This window comes from Lissotriton helveticus, chromosome 6, assembly GCF_964261635.1.
Source record: "Lissotriton helveticus chromosome 6, aLisHel1.1, whole genome shotgun sequence".
NCBI classification, from domain to species: domain Eukaryota; kingdom Metazoa; phylum Chordata; class Amphibia; order Caudata; family Salamandridae; genus Lissotriton; species Lissotriton helveticus.
Genome location: NC_136067.1, coordinates 331,380,100 through 331,401,081, shown reverse-complemented (window position 1 = coordinate 331,401,081; position 20,982 = coordinate 331,380,100). Strand labels below are relative to the sequence as shown.

At 37.8% G+C, this 20,982-nt stretch overlaps 1 protein-coding gene across 1 annotated transcript in view; it reads left to right on the top strand.

Moving 5' to 3' along the window:
• The window catches only part of DDX1 (DEAD-box helicase 1), a 336,768-nt gene that overhangs the window by 37,944 nt on the left and 277,842 nt on the right, over window positions 1–20,982 (top strand). The window contains exons 2-3 of the mRNA XM_078647776.1: window positions 2,207–2,258; window positions 6,525–6,588. Coding sequence (XP_078503902.1) covers window positions 2,207–2,258; window positions 6,525–6,588 — 116 coding nt within the window. The remainder of the gene's footprint in view (window positions 1–2,206; window positions 2,259–6,524; window positions 6,589–20,982) is intronic.

The window sequence follows — 20,982 nt, the reverse complement described above, 5'->3', positions numbered from 1 at the left end:
GAGGGTGAGTGAGGGTGAGGGTGAGGGTGAGGGTGGGTGAGGGGTTGAGGGTGAGTGAGGGTGAGGGTGAGTGAGGGGTTGAGGGTGAGTGAGGGTGAGGGGTTGAGGGTGAGTGAGGGTGAGGGGTTGAGGGTGAGTGAGGGTGAGGGGTTGAGGGTGAGTGAGGGTGAGGGTGAGTGAGGGTGAGTGAGGGTGAGTGTGAGGGTGAGTGAGGGTGAGGGTGAGTGAGGGTGAGGGTGAGGGTGAGTGAGGGGTTGAGGGTGAGTGAGGGTGAGGGTGAGGGTGAGTGAGGGGTTGAGGGTGAGTGAGGGTGAGGGTGAGTGAGGGGTTGAGGGTGAGTGAGGGTGAGGGGTTGAGGGTGAGTGAGGGTGAGGGGTTGAGGGTGAGTGAGGGTGAGGGGTTGAGAGTGAGTGAGGGTGAGGGGTTGAGGGTGAGTGAGGGTGAGTGAGAGTGAGGGTGAGTGAGGGTGAGGGGTTGAGGGTGAGTGAGGGTGAGTGAGAGTGAGGGTGAGTGAGGGGTTGAGGGTGAGTGAGGGTGAGGGTGAGGGTGGATGTGGTGGTGGATGTGGTGGTGGATGCGGTGGTGGTGGATGTGGAGGTGGTGGTGGATGTGGTGGATGTGGGGTGATTGCGGCTTGCAAGCTTATTCCGCTCACGTTATGCAGTTTCAAACATGATTGCCACTATTACTCTCAAATTCACTTGGCAGCAAACTGGTGAATTAATTAAAAGAAAGTCGTATTCAGCGTTATGGCCGGTACTTTATTCCAGCAAAGTGGCAAGCCAGTACACACCAATGAGCTAGTAAAGCTAAAAACACGCCACTTGGCACAATTGCTGGCTGAGCGAGCAGAAGTAAGCCAAACAGCTTTCCCGTAGCTAAGGAGAGCTGAGCTCTTTTTGTAGCAGCACGCATAAGAAAAGTCCCGTATTTTCACCAAAACACTCTCTGATAATGATCAGCCGAATTCAGAAGGCTTCCTGCCCTCATATATTCCCAAGAGAGCAGTAATCTTATAAGGAAATGCTGTCATCACACCTAAAGCTACGGATGAGGAGAGCTTGCTGGAAGACATTCAATTAATAAAAAAAAAAAAGAAAAGGAGACACGGCCGGCCGGCCGTGAACTGAAAGCACGGCCGGCCGGCCGTGAAAAAGCCTTTGATGCCGCAGGGGGTAATTAGGGGAGGAGAATGGCTGGGCTGAGGCACAGCGCCAAGCCTTTGATGCAGCAGGGGGCGGAGCGGGAAGAGCTTAAAGAGTTAAAAGTGCACATGCACTTCATCAAATCGCCAGTGAATCGCCAGTGTAGGTAAGCTTTGTTTAAGCCCCCATAGTCTCGCTCTGCTCAATGCGCATGCGCATTGACAGGTGAGACCTAAAAGAGGGAAACACGAGTGACACAAAGAGGCATTGCCAAGGCCAATCGGTTCCTTTGGGACCTACTGTTCTTGCTAATGGCTTTTAGCATTGTTGTACAAAACAAACAAAGTAAAAACAAGCATTGGCATAGCCATTAGGTCTCGCCTTTGAGACCTTATAAGTGTTTAGCCTTGCAACGGTTGGTGGTGTTGCACCAAGGATATTGAGCTGCATATCTAAATACTTAGATCCCAAAAGCGAGACCTATTGGCTATGCCAATGCTTGTTTGGATTGTTGCATCACCCGTTGTCTGAGCTGGGCAACATCCACCAACTTCATAGTTTCATTAATTTGTTGCTTTCGAGACTCAGACTTTTATACTTTGAAACCTTTCTTTAGTCTAGTACAGAAAATACTTGTCCACCCTCTCATACAGCGATCATAGTCCCATCACAAACTGGTTAATGTTCGCTCGCATCCCCGCTAGTAAAATATGTTGCAGGGCTTATTTAACATACGTGTCAAGCATGTTACAGGGATAATTTGTGCTGTATTTCAAACAATGTGGTCACTCGGAATTGGTCTGTTCATTTTTTTTTTTAAGCATTTGTGTATTTGTCTCCAAGCAATGAGTCTGTAATGCATCCTTTGAATGGTCTTCACAAACACTTGCTTCTAATAAGGATGAGATGCTAGTGAGGATATATTTTGTATAAGTTGACAGGTACATATGAAGGTATTTTATGGAAAGTGCTGCAGAAAATGTATGTGACTTAAATCAGGAATGTAAACTTTCTGTTGGTGTACATTTCTTACCTCTATTTTTGTATTGTTTCTTTAACAGAGTTGGGTGTGATGCCTGAAATAGCACAGGCTGTGGAGGAGATGGACTGGCTGTAAGTAACATCATTGAACTCCGCATATAATAGTAGTTATGATTGTGCATATTTTCTGCAATTCAGTTCTGCTAATGTAAATTTTTTATAGTTAATCAGAATGAAAGTCCACGATCATTGAAACAGCTGTGCCTCACGCAAGGGAAGCGGAGCCCCTTACAAATAATCAGATGAACAAGAAAGAGAGAAACTGAACTACATTGGTGATAGTTAGAGGAAGAGGATCTGTAATTCTGGTATAATCAGCAATGAGCTAATCCAAAACTTAAGAAAACCAGGTGTTTCTCTGTACCGGAGAACTTGTTACCAGGCCAACCTTCTGTGAGTTTTGGCCTTAACGAGTAGCATAAGCTTGCAGGATAGATGAGATTTTAGCAGACCTCTGATGGCGATCAGGTTAGAAGTTGGCTGAATGTGGGGAGGGGAAAAAGCACAAAACATTGGAACCTGCTGCTCAGAATGTCTGGGAAGGTACTTACATTTCCTAGATGAAGCATTGTGAAACGGAAAGCATTTGTAATTCTAGTTTAAAGGAGTTTAGTCCTAGGAAGTAACTTGTTTTTTTGTAATGGTATTGCTTTAAATGGGATGCAGGTGAACCTGATGGCTGTGCGTCTCAATCGAGAACCAGTGAGGGTCTTTTAAGGTTTTGTATCTTCAGATTTCTTGAGACCGGAAATGAGACTCATGGCCTTCAAGTGAGATTGAGAGCAGTGCAGGATGCTAGTCATAGGGGCTTCCAGACTAGTCTGCAGATTATAACAGACTATACTGCATAATGAAAGCCAGTTATAGATGTAAAGAGTTTATCTTTCAATTTATTTCAAGGCTTGGTGTGATTTGTGTAACTACACTGATTTTGGACTGAGGGGGCAAGCTTGTTTTTTTTAAAAAACAGATAGTCATGGCTGCAGCACACACGGAATTCATTGTTAATATGAAAGTGTAAAAGGGGTGACGTTTATAAGAATTGGAGAATAACTAATTCTTGATTTTTATCGAGCCAGCTTCTGAGTAGATGACCCCATGGATGTGGTCCTCCTCAAGATAAAGTTTTGTCATGAGCATCCTGGTATATACCTCTGCTGCATTCCAAGAGGTTTGCTTGCAGTTCCATGTAGATGCTAAAAGCGAGAGAGGCGAAATTTATCCTCGACTTCTCATAATCCTGGGGAGAATGATTGGAAAATATTGGGAACGAACACAAAAAAGAACCATTCCTTAGACAACCATTCAAGAGGACAGGGTAGGAATTAGTCTCCTGGTTATTGACTCGCTGTTAAAAAGTGGACAAAACAGTAATCACCGCTATGCAGCATTGTGATTGCACCAAAGGCCATAGCCTTCCAGAAGAACTGTCACAGTGCAGTACCAGCTATGAAAGCCAGACTGCTCATGATAGAAAAGTTTGTTGGATTTGGTAGATGTTTGTTTGGTTACGTGGTAACATGGCAATGAAGTAGTTAAATAAGTCGTGAATATTGAGGGAGACTATTATAAGGACAGGCACACTTGATTCACTTTTAGAGCTAGGAGGAACCTACCCTGAGACACTTTGATAAGAAGCCTTATGTCGCAGAAGAGATATAATGTGTCTGTGATTTTAAGGTTCTTACTTAAGAATTTTACAACTTTATAAATAAATAAATAAATCCCATGTTCGAAAAAGCCTACTGGTGAACTTTTGTGTAAATTGCACTGCAGTTAATGATTTGGGTTTGAGAATTGGAATCATTTTCTAGAAATTTAGAGAAAAAGTGTGTTTGTTTGTCGTCCCCCCTACTGTCGGTCACTAGTAATGTAGTTATATTTATGAACTAGTTTTGATAGGAAAAGCAGTTTTTGTTTTGCTGATAACTTTGGCGCAGTTTGAGAAATCTTCACAAAATTTTCAAAACTAGTTTGCCACTCACTTCAGCTGCTGTCTGAAAAGTGTTGTGGTAATTCGACAAGCAGGGCCGAGAAAAAGATGGGATGTCCGAAAAATGCATTACAAAGGTTACAGGGACCTTCTAGTTGGGTTCAGATTTTACACATGCAATACCATAGAAATTCATTATTTCTAGTTATACTTATCTCAGGAAACTATAACTCGTGTCTTAAGGTAACCTTAACTTGCTCCCTTGCCATGCACTGCTAATTATCCCACATCAGTCATGACATCTTCTTCAACATCACTGATAATATCATTGTAACATTTCCAATAAAAAAATTTATGAGCACTGTGCATGGCGGGTGTGAGTTATAGATAATTTAGGGCACCTGTTGTTGCTGCTTGAGGTAAGTAAAACTGCTACATTTCTAAGGTTTTGTTTATAAAGTCCCTGTAACCTTTATTTTTTTTATAATGACATATATTTGTAACTGTCGCTGACATAAAACCAGTAAGCATTGGCATTGCTAATAGGTCTCACCTTTTGGACCTATTGGATTTGCCAGTGCTATTTGCCGATGCTGTACAGCATCTACAAAAACATGTTTTTGCCAATGTTGTGCAGGATTGGACAAAAGAGGAGAAAAAGGACCTGATGTAGTTGTTGACACGGCCACTGGTTGCATCCATCTTTAAAAAATAAAAAAATAAAATTACCAATCCAAGAAGGCTGGCACAAAAACGCTTTTTTAAGGTGAAGGCTTTCACAAAAACAATTAAAAGTATCTTTAAAAAACTCGGACCGCTGGCGGTCGGGGGGAGGCAATTAAGGAGCGAGTGGGGTCTGGGTAAGTGGGAGAAGCAAAAAGGAGTGGACTGGGATACAAAAAAAAAGTCCAGTGGGAGGAGGAAGGTGAAAGCAGCACAGAGGAAGTGTGCAGGGTAAGTATACTAGAGAGGAGTTCATGAGTAAAAGATCAACATTGAGGGTGGATTTTTTGCTGGAGGCGAAGCAAAAGTGGGCTGTGAAACACATGCTCTGTTATGAAGTGCTTTGCCCAAATAGAACGTAGTTCCCTAAAAGTGAGCAGAAGGATGATGCAATTCATTCAGTCAAAATGATGGTAAAGAGGATGTGCCCCAGAGGAGGGACAAACACAAGATTAAGGCAAACCACTGAATTAGAAGAAAGCAAAAGAGTGACAATAGATCCAACCATTAGTAAGCGATGGCCGGGCTGTAAGCCCACTGTAAGTTCTAGGTAAGTCCACAGTAGATCTTTCACAACTAGACAGCTTGCACTGTCTAGTAGGCAAGACATAAAATGTAACCTCATTTTACAGTAATATTCAATTTGACTTTCCTATGAAGTAGTTGAGGTCATACAAGGAAATCCTACATCCCTTAATTGATCCTGACCTGCATGCCTAGGTTAATATGGCTGCAAACCGCATAACAATCTTTTTTGTGCACCACTGTAAAATAAATCAATAATAATGCTGCCAAATACTTTTACTGAATACGCAATTTATGATTTCTTGTGCTCATTGCGCTCTTATGGATGTGGTCCCTTCACATGTTCTCAACTTTGCGTTCTGTCCGTCCTTTTAATTGTATTCCTGGTGTTCCGGCTACATTTGTAGGGATTGCAGCTTAGCCACTGAGATGGGAGAAGAATTGTTTCCTTGGGAAAGATTAACAAAACTTCCACTCTCTGTAGAGATAGGTTGTCCTGTAGTAGTGCCCATTATAACTATGCTCCCTCTCACTCCCTCTCTCTCCCCTTCCCACTGCTCACATTAAAGGCAAATTTAGAATTTTTGGCTTCTGGTGTAGGTACAGTGGGAGGCCTATTGAATGATGGGAGTTTAGTATTGGCCACATGGTATCGAAGACATGCCTCAAGGTGCTTTGGCAATAGTGTCTTTAATGGAAACCTTTAATGAAGATTGAAACCAAATAGCTATTGTACTCTATTACACAGGAACGAAGAGTTAAAAAGGCTATGAGAAATCAAGTACAACATGCACAGCTTTTACTCTTAAATAATCTGTTAGTTCGTTATAATGAGCTTGTACTGAAAAAGAACTTTTATAAATGAAAGGTTTCCTTTTGTTTGAGTTGATTGCAGTAATTCTTTGGGGAACGTACATCTAGATTAATTTCCATGAAAATTGATGCTGTTTCTTTGATAGTGCTGTGATGAGGTGGAATGTATTTGACATTTTTCAACAATACTATTAATGATTTTGTGGAGAAAATCAATCTGCTTTGCAGATTGTAGTCTTAAAACAGACACTTGTCAGTGAATCTTCATTTTTACATTCTGCAAAATCGCATTAATGTAAATATTGCTTTTTCATTTGTACTATTCTTGATATCATTCTTTGTAGTCTCCCCACAGACATCCAGGCGGAGTCAATTCCATTGATTTTAGGAGGTGGTGATGTGCTAATGGTATGTCTAACAAAACTGTTAATATCTGCATATCTTTTGATTTGAGTTCTGAAAGTCTGCATAGAAAAAGAGATACATGTCTATTTCTGATGTTGTGTTGGTTAACCAACAATGGAGCTGTGTGTACACAGTTTTGACAATTTAAACCATCAATCTCGTTTTGATCTAACTTTTTATTCATGGAGATTTTAATCCTCATTAACTCCAGTTATAAAAATGCATGTTGGAAGTTTAGTTCCTTGACCCGTTTCAGAAGACAATAACAGATTAGTACCATAACCATGTTTTGCGTAGAAAAATAGCATATTTTTGATACAGGTTTTTTAAACATACTGTATGCTTTTTGCTAAATACTACCAAATCCGTGATGGGGATCTCTTGCTAACATGCAAATATGTTTAGTCTCTGCAGCAGTCTAGCATTTAAGCACCTGAGTAACAAAATGTAACAGTGCATAATAACCCAGATGAAATTTATGTTGTAGCTTTCTTGTTTTACCTGCACTGAATTCAAATGATATTTCAGCATGTTTGTGTGTTAATAATATCCATAAGTGTATTTCGTTTCTGATTAATATTCAGGGAAAAGGTTATGTTATTTACTTAAGTTTATATAGCAACTTTGCATTGTATTTTGAACTTATTTTGGTAGCCAGTGCAAAGAAATAGTAATATACCAGAAAGGAAAAAGGTACCTCTGCCTCTGAGCACCCAGGTTCTCCTGTAGTTGACTGGAATCTCTTTATAAATGAAAACTTTTTGTTATTCCTAATTACTCTTTACTTGGCCTGCGAATCATATGCAGCACAGGAGACCTTTTTTTATAGTCTTTTTGTGAGCGACCGCTTCTGCTCCTCTTTTCTTGATGAGAGAGCTTTTAGTGTTATCTGTACTGTGTTGAGCATCATACAAACCCCATAGGCTCTGTGCTTAATTAAAATAAAAAGGCAAAACATATCGGTGTTCTTTTTCATAGCAATTCTGCTGTGATCTTACTGGTGTTAATAACTGGTCATCTATTTTTGTGTCCTACAAATTGAGTTATAGAGGAGGGGAACATGATTCAGAAACCAGATGCTTTCCGGCTATGTAAGAATAGGTTTTGAATAGCTTATAGTAAGAAACAAAATATTTATGAATGAATCTAGAGATTAAATAAACTTATCAGGCATCAGTGAAGATAAGGTAACCAAGATATTGTGAGAAAAGTAAACACTGGAAGATTAACCAACAAGACTTGACAATATGCAATAGTAATGGGACAACAATATTGTTGTGATATGTGTTTTGTAAAGTGGTCAGTGTGCGGACAAGCTCATGCCCTGGATATAGGTGTTAATGGTTTGAGGCCGGTCAAATTAAGGAGGGTTACCTTTAAGTATTTCTCTTAAGGCAAAGGCCGCCAACTTTTCTGTAGTAAGAGCTACCTATATTCATTGAAAATCATTCCAAGCTACTAATCTTAATACTGTTGCAATAGTGATCACATCATACAGTGTTAAATTACTGGCCACCATATGCAGAATTACTATTAGTGATCAACTCAGTGCATCAGGCATGGTTGCCAGTGGTAACGTGAAAAAAGCTTTGTAAATGTGTAATGCCTCTACATGGTTAATGCATAACAGCCATAGCTCCAATGCGCCCTACACCCAAGTAACAATATTAGTTATAAGTCTCCCCAGTGCCGCATGATTTATCACTCAAATATCCGCGTTAAAAAATATTTTGGAAACTCAATCACTTGTTCTCCAGACATCAGCTTATTAGTTCTGAAAATACACATTTTCATCTTGAACAATTGCAGTCCTGCCAAGCGTCACGCAACACGTGTGACGCCCACGCATTTCAGTGCGGTGAAATGAAATGTCACGCATTTTGCACCTGCCAGGCGAGCCAACGGCGCCTGTCACTGTGCCCGTGATCCAGCGGGCTATAGAAAATATATCATAAACAACGCTACCCAACTTCATAACCTATAAACAAAATTCTAAACTAAATATGGACCCATTTATAAACCTGATATATTTTGGGCCTACTGAATCAGGTGGTCAGAATAAATCTATATACACATTATCTACAAACTATATACATATTTATACATTTGCAGAAAGAATATTGTCATTAGAATAAAACCCAACCATTTAAACGACCACCATAGGCGACGTGATCTAGCTAATAGTAACCTACACTTCTGAATAACCAAGACCAGCTTGTTTGTCAAAAGTAAGATTTTATTTACTAAATTATGGTATATAAGTTGAAAGTTTTATAATTGAATTTTATTAGCATTAAAGCAAGCATGATTGTAATGAAATATGAGAAAAATACAATTTAAGCAAGTGAATCAAATTTAAAGTGAATATATAAAGTTTAGCATTTCTAAAACCTAATTCCCTAACTGAGCTAAATAGATAGAAATTAAAGTAAAGTTCTTTGAGGATTCTTACGTGCTCCACGCAAAGTCCAGCAGCACATCACCCTCATCGGAAAGTCAGAAAGCAGCAGCCAGCCCATCCCTAAGGGCATGACTTTTTATACCTTTCTACGCTAACTAAACTAGCAAAGGAAAGTTTTCAGAAATCTTCGACGTCCCATTGGCTGAGAGTGACAAGTGACATGTCACCCGTTTCTCAAAAAGTTCCATTAAATCATGTCTTATAAAGACCATTGTCTCTTCCACGTGAAGCCAGAAGCTTCCTGAGATTGCAACAAATGTATTAAGTCATTCTCGCAGCGTCCATAGACTTTCAATACAACTTCCGCGGATGCCAAGTTAAGGACTGACAAAATGTTCACTTTCGACCTTGGCCATGTCCGACAGAATGATGTCAGCTCATCAGTTTTTGCTTTGTGAATGCAGCTTCAATAAACGTTTTAATTCAGAATGGGCGTCTCGTGACTTTCTGCAGAATTATATGTCAGCTCTTTTTCTGCGGTTCAAATGACTAGGCCCAAAAGCAGGCAACTTATGTTTTCTAGTATAAAACAAACACAAGAAAAGTATTAATGTAAGAAATAATGTAGATTCTGTATCCACCCCAAGTTTTACTAATTAATTAACCCACCCGATTAATCAAATGTTACCTAGCCATTGCAAACAAATAAAGCAGCGTTTATATCTACCAGTCTCCGTTTTTCCAAGAGACCCATATGCACCTAGAATAGTAGAAATGACATCACACAGACAAGGAAAAGCAAAACAAGCACATGCTTCTTTTAAGTTTGCAGCAATTAGTAATGACAAAAACGAAAACAATAAATTATTTTATTATTTTGTACAAACAAAAAGATGCAACATTTATGCACGTTTATGAGCACACATGTTAGTCCCCCCACGTGTAAAGTTTAATCTAAGTTGTATTAGCATAACATATCACAAATCATTAATATTATTATTCATGTTATGGAAATGTGACTTTGCGAGTTTAAACAAAATTTTGTTTTCTATCTCGCTCCATCAACTCCCTCATCTGGTGATTAACAAATCACCACACCAGCACTCAAAATTTTGGTAAATTAAATTTTTAAGAAATCGATTCAAATTCATTTGTATCAGTAAACCTAAAAGTCTGTTTCTGCATAATCTTTGCAATTAACATGACGCTCTCTATGTAACTCCTGTAATTCGATCTCCCTTTCTTCTTCTTTTCTGAGTTTATAGATTCTTTTCTTTTCCTTCAACTGTTTCTTTCTTTTATGTAACAAACAACCTAATTTGGTCAAAATAAAAATGAATACTATTATAATCAAAGGTGCCAGAATCTTGCCAAGAATTGAACTTCCAATATTATGAAACCAGTTTTTAATTGCTTGAAACCTTTTTGAAAGTTTCCCTGTAAAATCTTCTTCTTCTAAAGGAATTATCTCTGAATGCATTTGTGTAATATTCTTAATATACATTTCAATATTCTTACTTTCATCAGGTATATATGTACAGCAATGTTGGACATGTAAAATGCCACAGACTCCTCCCTCTTTTGCTAGGAGTATGTCTAAAGCAAGTCGGTCTTGAATTACCATAGATCTAATTGCAATAACTTCAACATTCACTAATTGAAATCCATCAGCAGTGTCAGTTGATAATCTATCAACTATAGTGGACAATTTTCTAATTCTCCCAGCATTTAGGGTTATACCAACAAAAGGTATTACAGCTTGAAAAATATCTCCCAGAACTTCGGTAAAAGTTTCTCTTTTAGCTCTATTTACATAATTATGAATTTTAAACAATCCTTCTGAATCTCTGTCAACATGAAACACTTTAGGAAAAACAATTCCCACATAACAAGTTCCATACCAATGGTCTGGAAGGTTGTAGTAGGCCTTGTCACCACAAACAAAATAAATCCCAGGAAAGATAGGATCTTTTCCACCTTTAAATCCCCAACCTCCCATAATCTGATAAGTATCTTCACAGTTACTTGCACCTACAAAATAATTATCAAAAAGTGTATTATCTCTTCTAATGCAAAGCTTTCCACTAACTGGTTTGTCTATGTGAATTGCAATATTTTCAAGCATTTTGCCATTTAATTTCTCATCCTCTTTTTGCCAGAAAGCAGTTTTAGTCTGTTTGACTAATTCGTTCCTCTTATAAATTGCTCTTCTCTCCTCAACCATATTCAAAAATTTCTTTCCTTCAGCACTTAATTTACATGTTAGATTATTCTTGTAAGCATACTCATATGTGAGTTCGTTAGTAACAAGGAAATATTCTCTCATTTGTTTTGCTTTCTTATGCTTATTTAAAGCATTATCAATCTTAACATTAGCAAAAATTTCATCATAATTTGAATAGTAATATTCTAAACGACTAGTTTGATAAAATAAACTAGTTAATACACTACATGTTACAGCATAAGTGAGAGGAAGCATATTATATGTTACTCCCTCAGAAACAGAAGCAGGTAACTTAACACAGACATAGCAGTCTTTTGCATCCATTACCTTTACATATTCACTCAATAGCTTTGTGAATGTATTACTTGAAAAATCACCTATTGATTTATCTTGATGAATGTTAGGCTGATGATCAATAACTTTTGCAGATGCACTATGTTTAGTTTGGCTAACCAGAGCTTTGCTTGTTAAATTAACTTTGTGTAATTCTCTATTCATTTCTAAAGGGATAATCACAGCTAGAACCAACCAGAGCAGAACCAGAATGAGCAGACACACCAGAGTCATCTTACAGCATCTTTTAAAAACAGAACACTTTGAAGTGCTCTCCTTAACATAAGGCATTTTTAGGTTAGTTTTAGCCTCAAAAATAAAAATAAATTTTAAAATTTATATACACCCCCCTTTTAAAATATATTTTTCTTTTATAACCCTAAACAAGATTTCTTCGACCTTATGTCATACATAAGTTTTCTTCAACTAAACAGTTTTTCTTCGACCTTGTGTCAACTAACAAATTTTCTTCAGCCTTTTGCCAATTTAATATTTCTGTACTTCAATCATTGTCACTAATTTCTTGGATTTCGTTTTCTTCTTCACTACTATCATATATGTCAATAACAGGTGGAATTACTAAGTAAGTCCACTCAGGAGACTTGTATTTTTGATTTGGTCTTATTATCCTCTTCCCTTTTCTTGATATCACTTCAATTTTTCTTCCAACTCCAACTTCTTTTCCTGGACTCTTTTGACTACTGATTTCTTCAACTTGTTCTATTGGCTTTTTGATCAGTCTGACTCTCAATCTTCCACCAGGCCAGTAGTCTGCTTTTCTCACGTACTTCTTCTTTGGTTCAGAATTATTTGATTCTGACTTCCAAGTCCTTTTCTTTCTCTTTTCACTTTCACCTTCCACGTCACTTTCTTCAGTTTCGTAGTCTGAAATTTCAATTGACTCAGGAACTTCTCTATTCGGCAATTTCACTCCTTCAGGAACTTCACTTTGTCTTCCATCACTGGTACTTGGTAATTCGTTCTCCTCCTCTTCCTCAATTACCTCTAACTTCCCAGATTTCGGATTTTTGTTCCTTACTTCAGAGTTTGTTCTTTGCCTTTCGATACTCTCCTGGTTTGAAACTTCTTTTGGTTCAGCTTCTTTGTCTTCAATAGAGACAACCGAATCCTCAGTTATCTTTCCTTTTAACAGATTCTCTTCACCTTCAGAATCTATTTCAATGATTTCTAAGTCTTTTCTTGTTACATTTCCATTCACAGGCACAGTTTCCAGATGTCGACTTTCTTGTCGATCTTCAGAATCTGGAATTACTTCACCTTCTGTTCTGTCTTCTGCTTCAGAATCAGAATCATCTGTGGTATCACTTTCAACATCAGAACTCTCAGGAGTTGGTACTGGAATAGTATGACTAGGATGTATCCAACGTTTCAATCCTCTGCACTTTACAGCATTAGTAGTGATCAAGATTATCTGCCTAGGTTTCTGCCATCTAGGAGCTAGACAATTCCTCCTCCGATGTACTTTCGTTCTGACCCAATCGCCAGGTCTCAGATCATGAGTCAAAACCTTTTCATTTGATTGTGCTTCAGTTCCCACCTGATTAGACACAGAAGTTACCATATCAGATAACCTTTTACAGTAATCCAAAATTGCACTGTCATTTATGCTCAATAGTTTACCTACAGGTACAAAAGCTTGCCTCATAACTCTTCCCATTAAAATTTCATGAGGACTCAAACCTGTCTTTTTATCTGGTGTACTTCTTAATGACATTAAAACAAGTGGAAGTGCATCAGTCCACTTTATGCCTGTTTCAAGACACATTTTTCCAATTCTGTTTTTAATTGTCCCATTTATTTGTTCAACTACACCTGATGCCTCTGGTCTGTATGCACAGTGTATTTTCTGCTCAATGCTCAAAGCTTCACAAATTAACTTCATCAGTTTGTTATCAAAATGGCTTCCTCCATCACTCTCAATAGTGACTGGAAAACCGTACCTTGGGATGATTTCTCTGAGCATTAGTTTTGCTACTGTAATTGAATCACAATGTCGTGTAGGAAAAGCCTCTACCCATCTTGAGAATAAGCATACAATTACAAGCACATATTTCAAACAGTTGTGTAAAGGCATTTCAATGAAATCCATTTGTAACCTGGTAAAGGGACCACCTTCTCGACCAATTATTCCTGTCCCCACCACTGATTTTCTGTTTGGATTCATTTGTTGGCATGACAAACACCTTTGACAAAAAGATTCAGCAATGGTTCTAAATTTGGTATTGAACCATGTTTCTCTAAAAAGTCTGACCATAGAATCTCTTCCTAGATGTGCAGGACCATGATATAATCTGGCCATGTCAGCAATCAAACAATTTGGTAAGACTACTCTGCCATCTTTGTAAACCCACACTCCATCTTCTTCACGTGGTCTACAATCTGATCTTAACCATAGGTCTTTTTCATCATCTTCTGCTTCGTTTTGTAAATCTCTAATCTCATGCCATGTTTCTACAACAGTTGTTAGCATTAATGAATTTGAATCAGTTTCTTTACTCCTCTCCCGATTGTATGAATAATTTTTCCTTGCGCAGTACTTTGCTGTTTCGTCTGCGAAGGCATTTCCCTTGGAAATATAATCAGTTCCTCTAGTGTGCGCTGCACATTTGACAATGGCAATTTCTTTTGGCAATTGTATTGCTTCAATTAATCTTCTAATGAAAACTGCATTTTTAATTGGTGATCCTGTTGATGTCATGTATCCTCTCTGTGACCAGAGTTGTCCATAATCATGTACAACTCCGTACCCATACTGACTATCAGTAATGATGGTAACTCTTATATCCTTTGATATTTCACATGCACGAATTAAAGCAATCAATTCAGCCACTTGTGCTGAACGAACTCCTTCAAGACATGATGCTTCTTCAACATCTACAACTGTACAAACTGAGTATGAAGCTTTCAAGACACCTCCTTCGGATCTTAGACATGACCCATCTACCAAGTAGACAAAATCCGATTCAGACAAAGGTCTGTCTTTGATGTCTTTTCTTGGTTTAGTACAGAATTCCATGACATCTAAACATTCATGTTCTGTCTCAATGTCATCAACAATTTCAGAATCAGGCAGTAATGTAGAAGGATTCAGATTCAAACATCTTGAAATCGAAACATTATCTGCTCCCAGTATGATTTTCTCATACTTTGTCAATCTGCTACTTGTTAAATGTTGAGTCTTACCTCTTGTCAGTAATATTTCAACTGAATGAGGCACAAAAACTTTTACAGGAAATCCCATAATGATTCCTTCACTTTGTTCGAGGCTGATACTTGTAGCTGCAACTGCTTTCAAACAACCTGGTAATGCTTTTGCAATTGGATCAAGAACTGCAGAGAAGTATGCAATAGGTTTCTTTAAATTTCCATGTCTCTGAATTAACACAGATAATGCACATCCTTCTCTCTCACTGCAATACAGTTCAAAATCTTTCTCATAATTTGGCATACCTAAAGCAGGAGCTTGACATAAGCTCTTTTTCAGGTTCTCAAAAGATTCCATCTCAGCATCATTGAGAATAATTGGATCCTTTACATCTGATTTGGTCAGTCTTTGTAGTGGTTTTGCAATTACTGAAAATCCACTTATCCATTGTCGACAGTAACCTACCATTCCCAAGAACATTCTGACCTGTCTTTGTGTTCTTGGCGGTAACATTGCTTGAATCATTTTTATTCTCTCTATTGTTACTTGTCTTTTTCCCTTTGCAATTCTGTGACCAAGATATTTTACTTCTTGTTTGCAAAACTGTAGTTTTGCTGGGGACACTTTATGTCCTTCTTCTGCAAGGCGATTTAACAGAATTATTGTGTCTGTTACACAATTTTCTCTTGTCTTTGCAGCTATTAACAAATCATCAATATACTGCACCAGCGTAGACCTACCTGGTAAGTCTAGGTCTTCTAATGATCTTTTTAACAATTCATTAAAGATTGAAGGACTTTCTGTATAGCCCTGAGGGATTCTTGTCCATCCAAGGGTCTTACCTTGGAATCTGAAAGCAAAGATTTCATAACTGTCTGGATGTAAGGGAACAGTAAAGAATGCATTGCAAAGGTCAATGACTGTATACCATTCAGCATCATGTGGAATCTGAAATAGAATTACTGCTGGATTTGGAACCACAGGACAACATGGAATGACAATTTGATTAACTTTTCTCAAATCTTGTACGATCCTAAATGTTCCGTTAGACTTTTTAACTCCCATAATTGGTGAATTACAAGAGCTACTCTTCATTTCCTTTAATACACCTTGCTTGATTAATTTTTCAATTATAGGTGTAATACCTTCAATTGTTTCTGTTTTCATTTTATATTGTGGAGTGTTTGGAAATTCTATTCCCTGTTTCAATGCAATTTTTACAGGATCTACGTTTTTCATTAGACCCATCTCATTCCCAGTAAAATCCCATATTTCAGATTTCACTGCTTCTTTTAGCTCTTCAGGTAAATCCTTTTCTTCAAATGCAGGAAACAATTTTGTTTCTTCTGCTTCCATCATCATCATTGTCATTCTGTATAAACCATCTTCCTCCATTGTTTGTAACTCAACTCCATCAGGAGAACAATATATTCTGCAATTCATTTTACATAGGATGTCTCTGCCTAATAGATTTACTGGACTACTATTACAAACCACAAATCTGTGTTTATCTCTGTAGTTTCCAATTTCAACTGGTACTGGATCAGTTAAGTCTGTTTTAATTTGCTGATTACTTACTCCGACAACTTGGATGGTATCCCCAGAGAGAGGTAGGTTTTCAATTTCCACTGATCTAACAGTAGAACGGGTAGCACCAGTGTCCACTAGAAAAGTGATGTCTACATCATTAACTTTCCCGTTTACATAAGGACCAGACTGGTCAACCTCAAGAGTGGCTCCAACGACACACTCTTCCTCCTCTCTCGGGCACCGTCAGCAATAATCATCAGAATCACTGTCTTGATTTTCTGTTAATAAAAATTGTTGTGAAGCATTTTGCATTTGAACCCTTTGCTGCTTTTGCTGTTTTTGAGGTTTTATTACCTGTTCACTTCCCTGAAATCCCACGTTTGGATTATATTTTTGAACTCCCCCACAATTCGGAAAAGGTGGTTGTGGCAATTGGTCTTGACGATTATTCACCTGTTGTTGTTGCTGTTGCTGTAACTGTCGCTGAATATTAAATTCGTTTAACCCCTGTTGTATCTGTAGCTGTCGCTGCAGGTCAACACCATTCTGCATCTGTGGATTCAATAAGGGATTCTTTAAGTTTTTAGGAGGATGAGGACACTCGTCCCTCCAATGTCCAATTTCGCCACAATTAAAACAAGGTAATCTTTGCTTTAACTCCTCAATCTTTGGGCTAAATTTCTTTGGGAAATTATTACTTTTAAACTTTCCTTGTATTTGGTTTGTATTTCCATTTTGAACAAAATTAGTGTTCTTATTACCCATGCTGGCAATCTGTTGCTCAGCCACCTTTACCTGAGCCCACATGGCTTTCTCCTTCAGCTTTTTCTGTTTTACTTCTATTTCATCACTGCAATACTTTGCTTTTCTTAGAATATCATCTACAGATAGTGATTGCCATCCGACAATACTAGTTCTAATCATTTCTCCAATTTCAGGTTTTAGTCCATAAACAAATCTATAGACAAAATGACTCATGTCTTTTTCATCTAATTTTTCATAACCACTGTATTGTTTAAAGATTAACAGTAGTCTTTCATAAAAAGAATGAACTGATTCTTTTGTTTCCTGTTCTGTTCTTTCTATTTTAACCCAATCAACTTCTTTGGGTGGAATCTTGTTTTTCATCCAAACAATTACTTTTTCATAGAAATCCATTACAATTGGATTTGGGGCACCTGTTTCTTTAATTCGCTCAGGTTCTGCTTTTGGCCAACTAATCGATATTTTGCATTCTGTCCAAAGATCAGATGGAACAACAATGTCAAAAAATCCATCTAAATCAATCCACAGAACTTTTGACACTTTGATAAATCTATCAACTTGCCTGTACCACTCGACTGGTTTTTCCCTCAATTTTGGAAAGTCATTTGTAAATAACAGAATGTCCTGTCTCGACCACGGGATATGAACATATCCTCCACCTGCAACTTCTCTCATTGGAAATTGTTTTGACAATTTATCCAATCTTTCATCTTCCTTCTTTTTCGTCCATTTTACTCTCCATTTATTCAGTTCTCCTAGCTTTTTGATATAGACAATCAGATCTTTAATATGAACTATTCTTCCCATTGAGTTCAAACTCTCAATGTCGCTTTCTGAAAAGTCTAATCTGTAATGCTTTGCAAAATTCTTTTGTTTACTCACATCGATTTCAAGTTCTGCTGCTAGATCCTCTAGTTGATCATATTTGTTTTTCGTTTTCCACTGAATGCTTTTGCAAATGAACAGTAGTTCATCATCCCGATAGTAATTTAAACTATCTGGACCAATTGTTCCAATTATTAATTCTTCGATATTCGCTTTTAATTTGGCCACATCTAGTTTTGGTGTGGTTATCCTGACTTCAGGACTCCCTATATCTGATACAGCACCCATTGGTGTTTTTGGAGATAAATCCTCATTAAATGTTAAATCAGGCATTCTCGATTTAGAAGTGTTTATTTCAGATAAATCTGAATAAAATTTTTCAGCAGCCTTTTGAATTTCTGTATTTAAAGGAATAGTTAATCCAGTTTTGTTTGTTTCCCTTTGGTCAAATACGGGCTGAACAGGACCAATTGTTACTGGAACCGTGACAGCTTCCATGCCTTTTGTCATTCTTTTTATTAGTTCTTCCTTTGATCTTATATATTCATTATAATCAACATCTTCAACATTTCTTATCTCTCTTGTATAATCTTTTGGAGGTTCCCTTGCTCTTGGAGTCATTGTAAAATGTCTACCTTCATTCATCACCACCCCCTTTTCTGTACCTTCATTTCGAGCATTCTCGAATTCTGGTCTTCTAGGAGTTTCATTGATTTCACAATTATTTGGATAAAGTTTAGGAGCTTCACTAATTGGAGGTGCACTCGGTGAAGTTTCAGTAGAAACCACCGGAGTAGACCATGATCTAGGAGGTCTCAAAGGCTGATTAGGCTGATTCTTTCTAGCAGTTGTATATATTTCTTCCATAACTGCATCCTCAGATTCACTTTCCATAGATTTCCCTGTAGGAGTACCCATTACCATTTCATGAATTAAATACAATCCTTCACTCATGTTTCCCTGTCTCCACATTCTCAATCTATCTTCATGAGTTTCTCTTTTCCAAGATGGATTTTTAGAAGGTCTTTTAATTCCACTAGCTTCTCTTTGTAACTGATACATCTCGTCTTCCCACTCAACTAAAGCTTCAAATTGAGTTGGTCTCGGTTTTGGAACAAGAGCATTCATTTTCTCTCGTAAATTTCTTAAGACTCTTACATTAAATGAACCATCATCAGGCCAAGCTAAAACACCGTCGTTTTTAGTATAGCGTTTCCAACTGTCGAACCATAAGACAGTATGATATCCGTATTCACCTTCCATATACGCTGCAGGTGTTTTATACTTATGAAGTAGTTTACCACCTCGCGTTTCGATTTTCTTGTCAGGTGAAAATAAATTTTTGAATTTCTGAAATAATGTTGTCTTTTTCTCAACATGTTTAAAATGATAACTCATTTTTAAAAGTTAAATTTAATTCACAAAATCGTTCGTAAAATATTTCCGGGATGTTCCGCAAAACAACCAATCCGTGCGCGAAACACACCAACAAACCAATGACAGTTGAGCTACGTCACTTTTCTGCTCAACCAATAAATTTAGAGTTTTTTCGAACGACCAATCAGCTCACAGGCCGTCAGAGACTTAAGAGCCAATCAGAATACAGCTTGTGACGTAGGTCACCCAATCCCAGCGCGGCTCTGTGACGTACACAGCAGCTGCGGTTTCTCGTCTCTCACTCCTGGCGCTTACCCCTCCTTCACAAAATCTTTTCACAGCGCCATTTTAAGAACACTTTTCAGTGTAAATTAATTTTTAACGATGACTATAAAGACAACATCTGTTCGTTTCACTATTTAGGATAGTTTACATACATTCAAGTATCCACACTTCGGAATAGACGGCGCTATTCACACTAAGGATAATATTCAATTGTCAGTAGAGTAACCTTACCCCACCCTTCTAACACGTATAATTATGAACTCGCTTTGCTCTGAACCCACCGCGAAGTGAAAGTTCTAAGAGTTCCACTTGAACATAAAATACAATTCAAACTCGCACTTTCATACGGAAAATTCCCTAATTTCAAACACACATGAAATCCGTACAGGACTCTCACCTGTTTATAGAAATCATGCACCGTTAGCAAAATAACGACGTTATCCGTACAGGGCTCTCACCTGTTTATAGATATGAAACATGTACCCGTACAGGACTCTAACCTGTTTATAGATAATCATGCACCGACGTTAATTTTACCCTTCACTCAAGCTCGGATATAACTAATACTCTCATCACAGTGAGTTTTATGGAAGGCGCTTTGTCCCTATTCTCATGCTGCTCTAATTTCTTAGAAAACCCTCACTATACAAGATTCAGACCTAGCCCTAAAACTGTGCTGCTCGGCGACAACACTATGGTACTCGGCGATACCTCTTGTGATACTCGGCGATATCACTACAAACAGAACAGATGGCTTGCGTGACTAATTTCTCGCCACACAATCTATACCGGTATAGCTTACAGATAGCACGAAAAACGAACTCAACAAGTGTTAAAACATCGATCCTATTTCCATACCATAACGCAACCCTTAGCAACCAACATATTACCTTGGTTACCCCTTAGCAACCATCAATTTCTGCTACCAGAGAATTGATCCAGCGGGCTATAGAAAATATATCATAAACAACGCTACCCAACTTCATAACCTATAAACAAAATTCTAAACTAAATATGGACCCATTTATAAACCTGATATATTTTGGGCCTACTGAATCAGGTGGTCAGAATAAATCTATATACACATTATCTACAAACTATATACATATTTATACATTTGCAGAAAGAATATTGTCATTAGAATAAAACCCAACCATTTAAACGACCACCATAGGCGACGTGATCTAGCTAATAGTAACCTACACTTCTGAATAACCAAGACCAGCTTGTTTGTCAAAAGTAAGATTTTATTTACTAAATTATGGTATATAAGTTGAAAGTTTTATAATTGAATTTTATTAGCATTAAAGCAAGCATGATTGTAATGAAATATGAGAAAAATACAATTTAAGCAAGTGAATCAAATTTAAAGTGAATATATAAAGTTTAGCATTTCTAAAACCTAATTCCCTAACTGAGCTAAATAGATAGAAATTAAAGTAAAGTTCTTTGAGGATTCTTACGTGCTCCACGCAAAGTCCAGCAGCACAT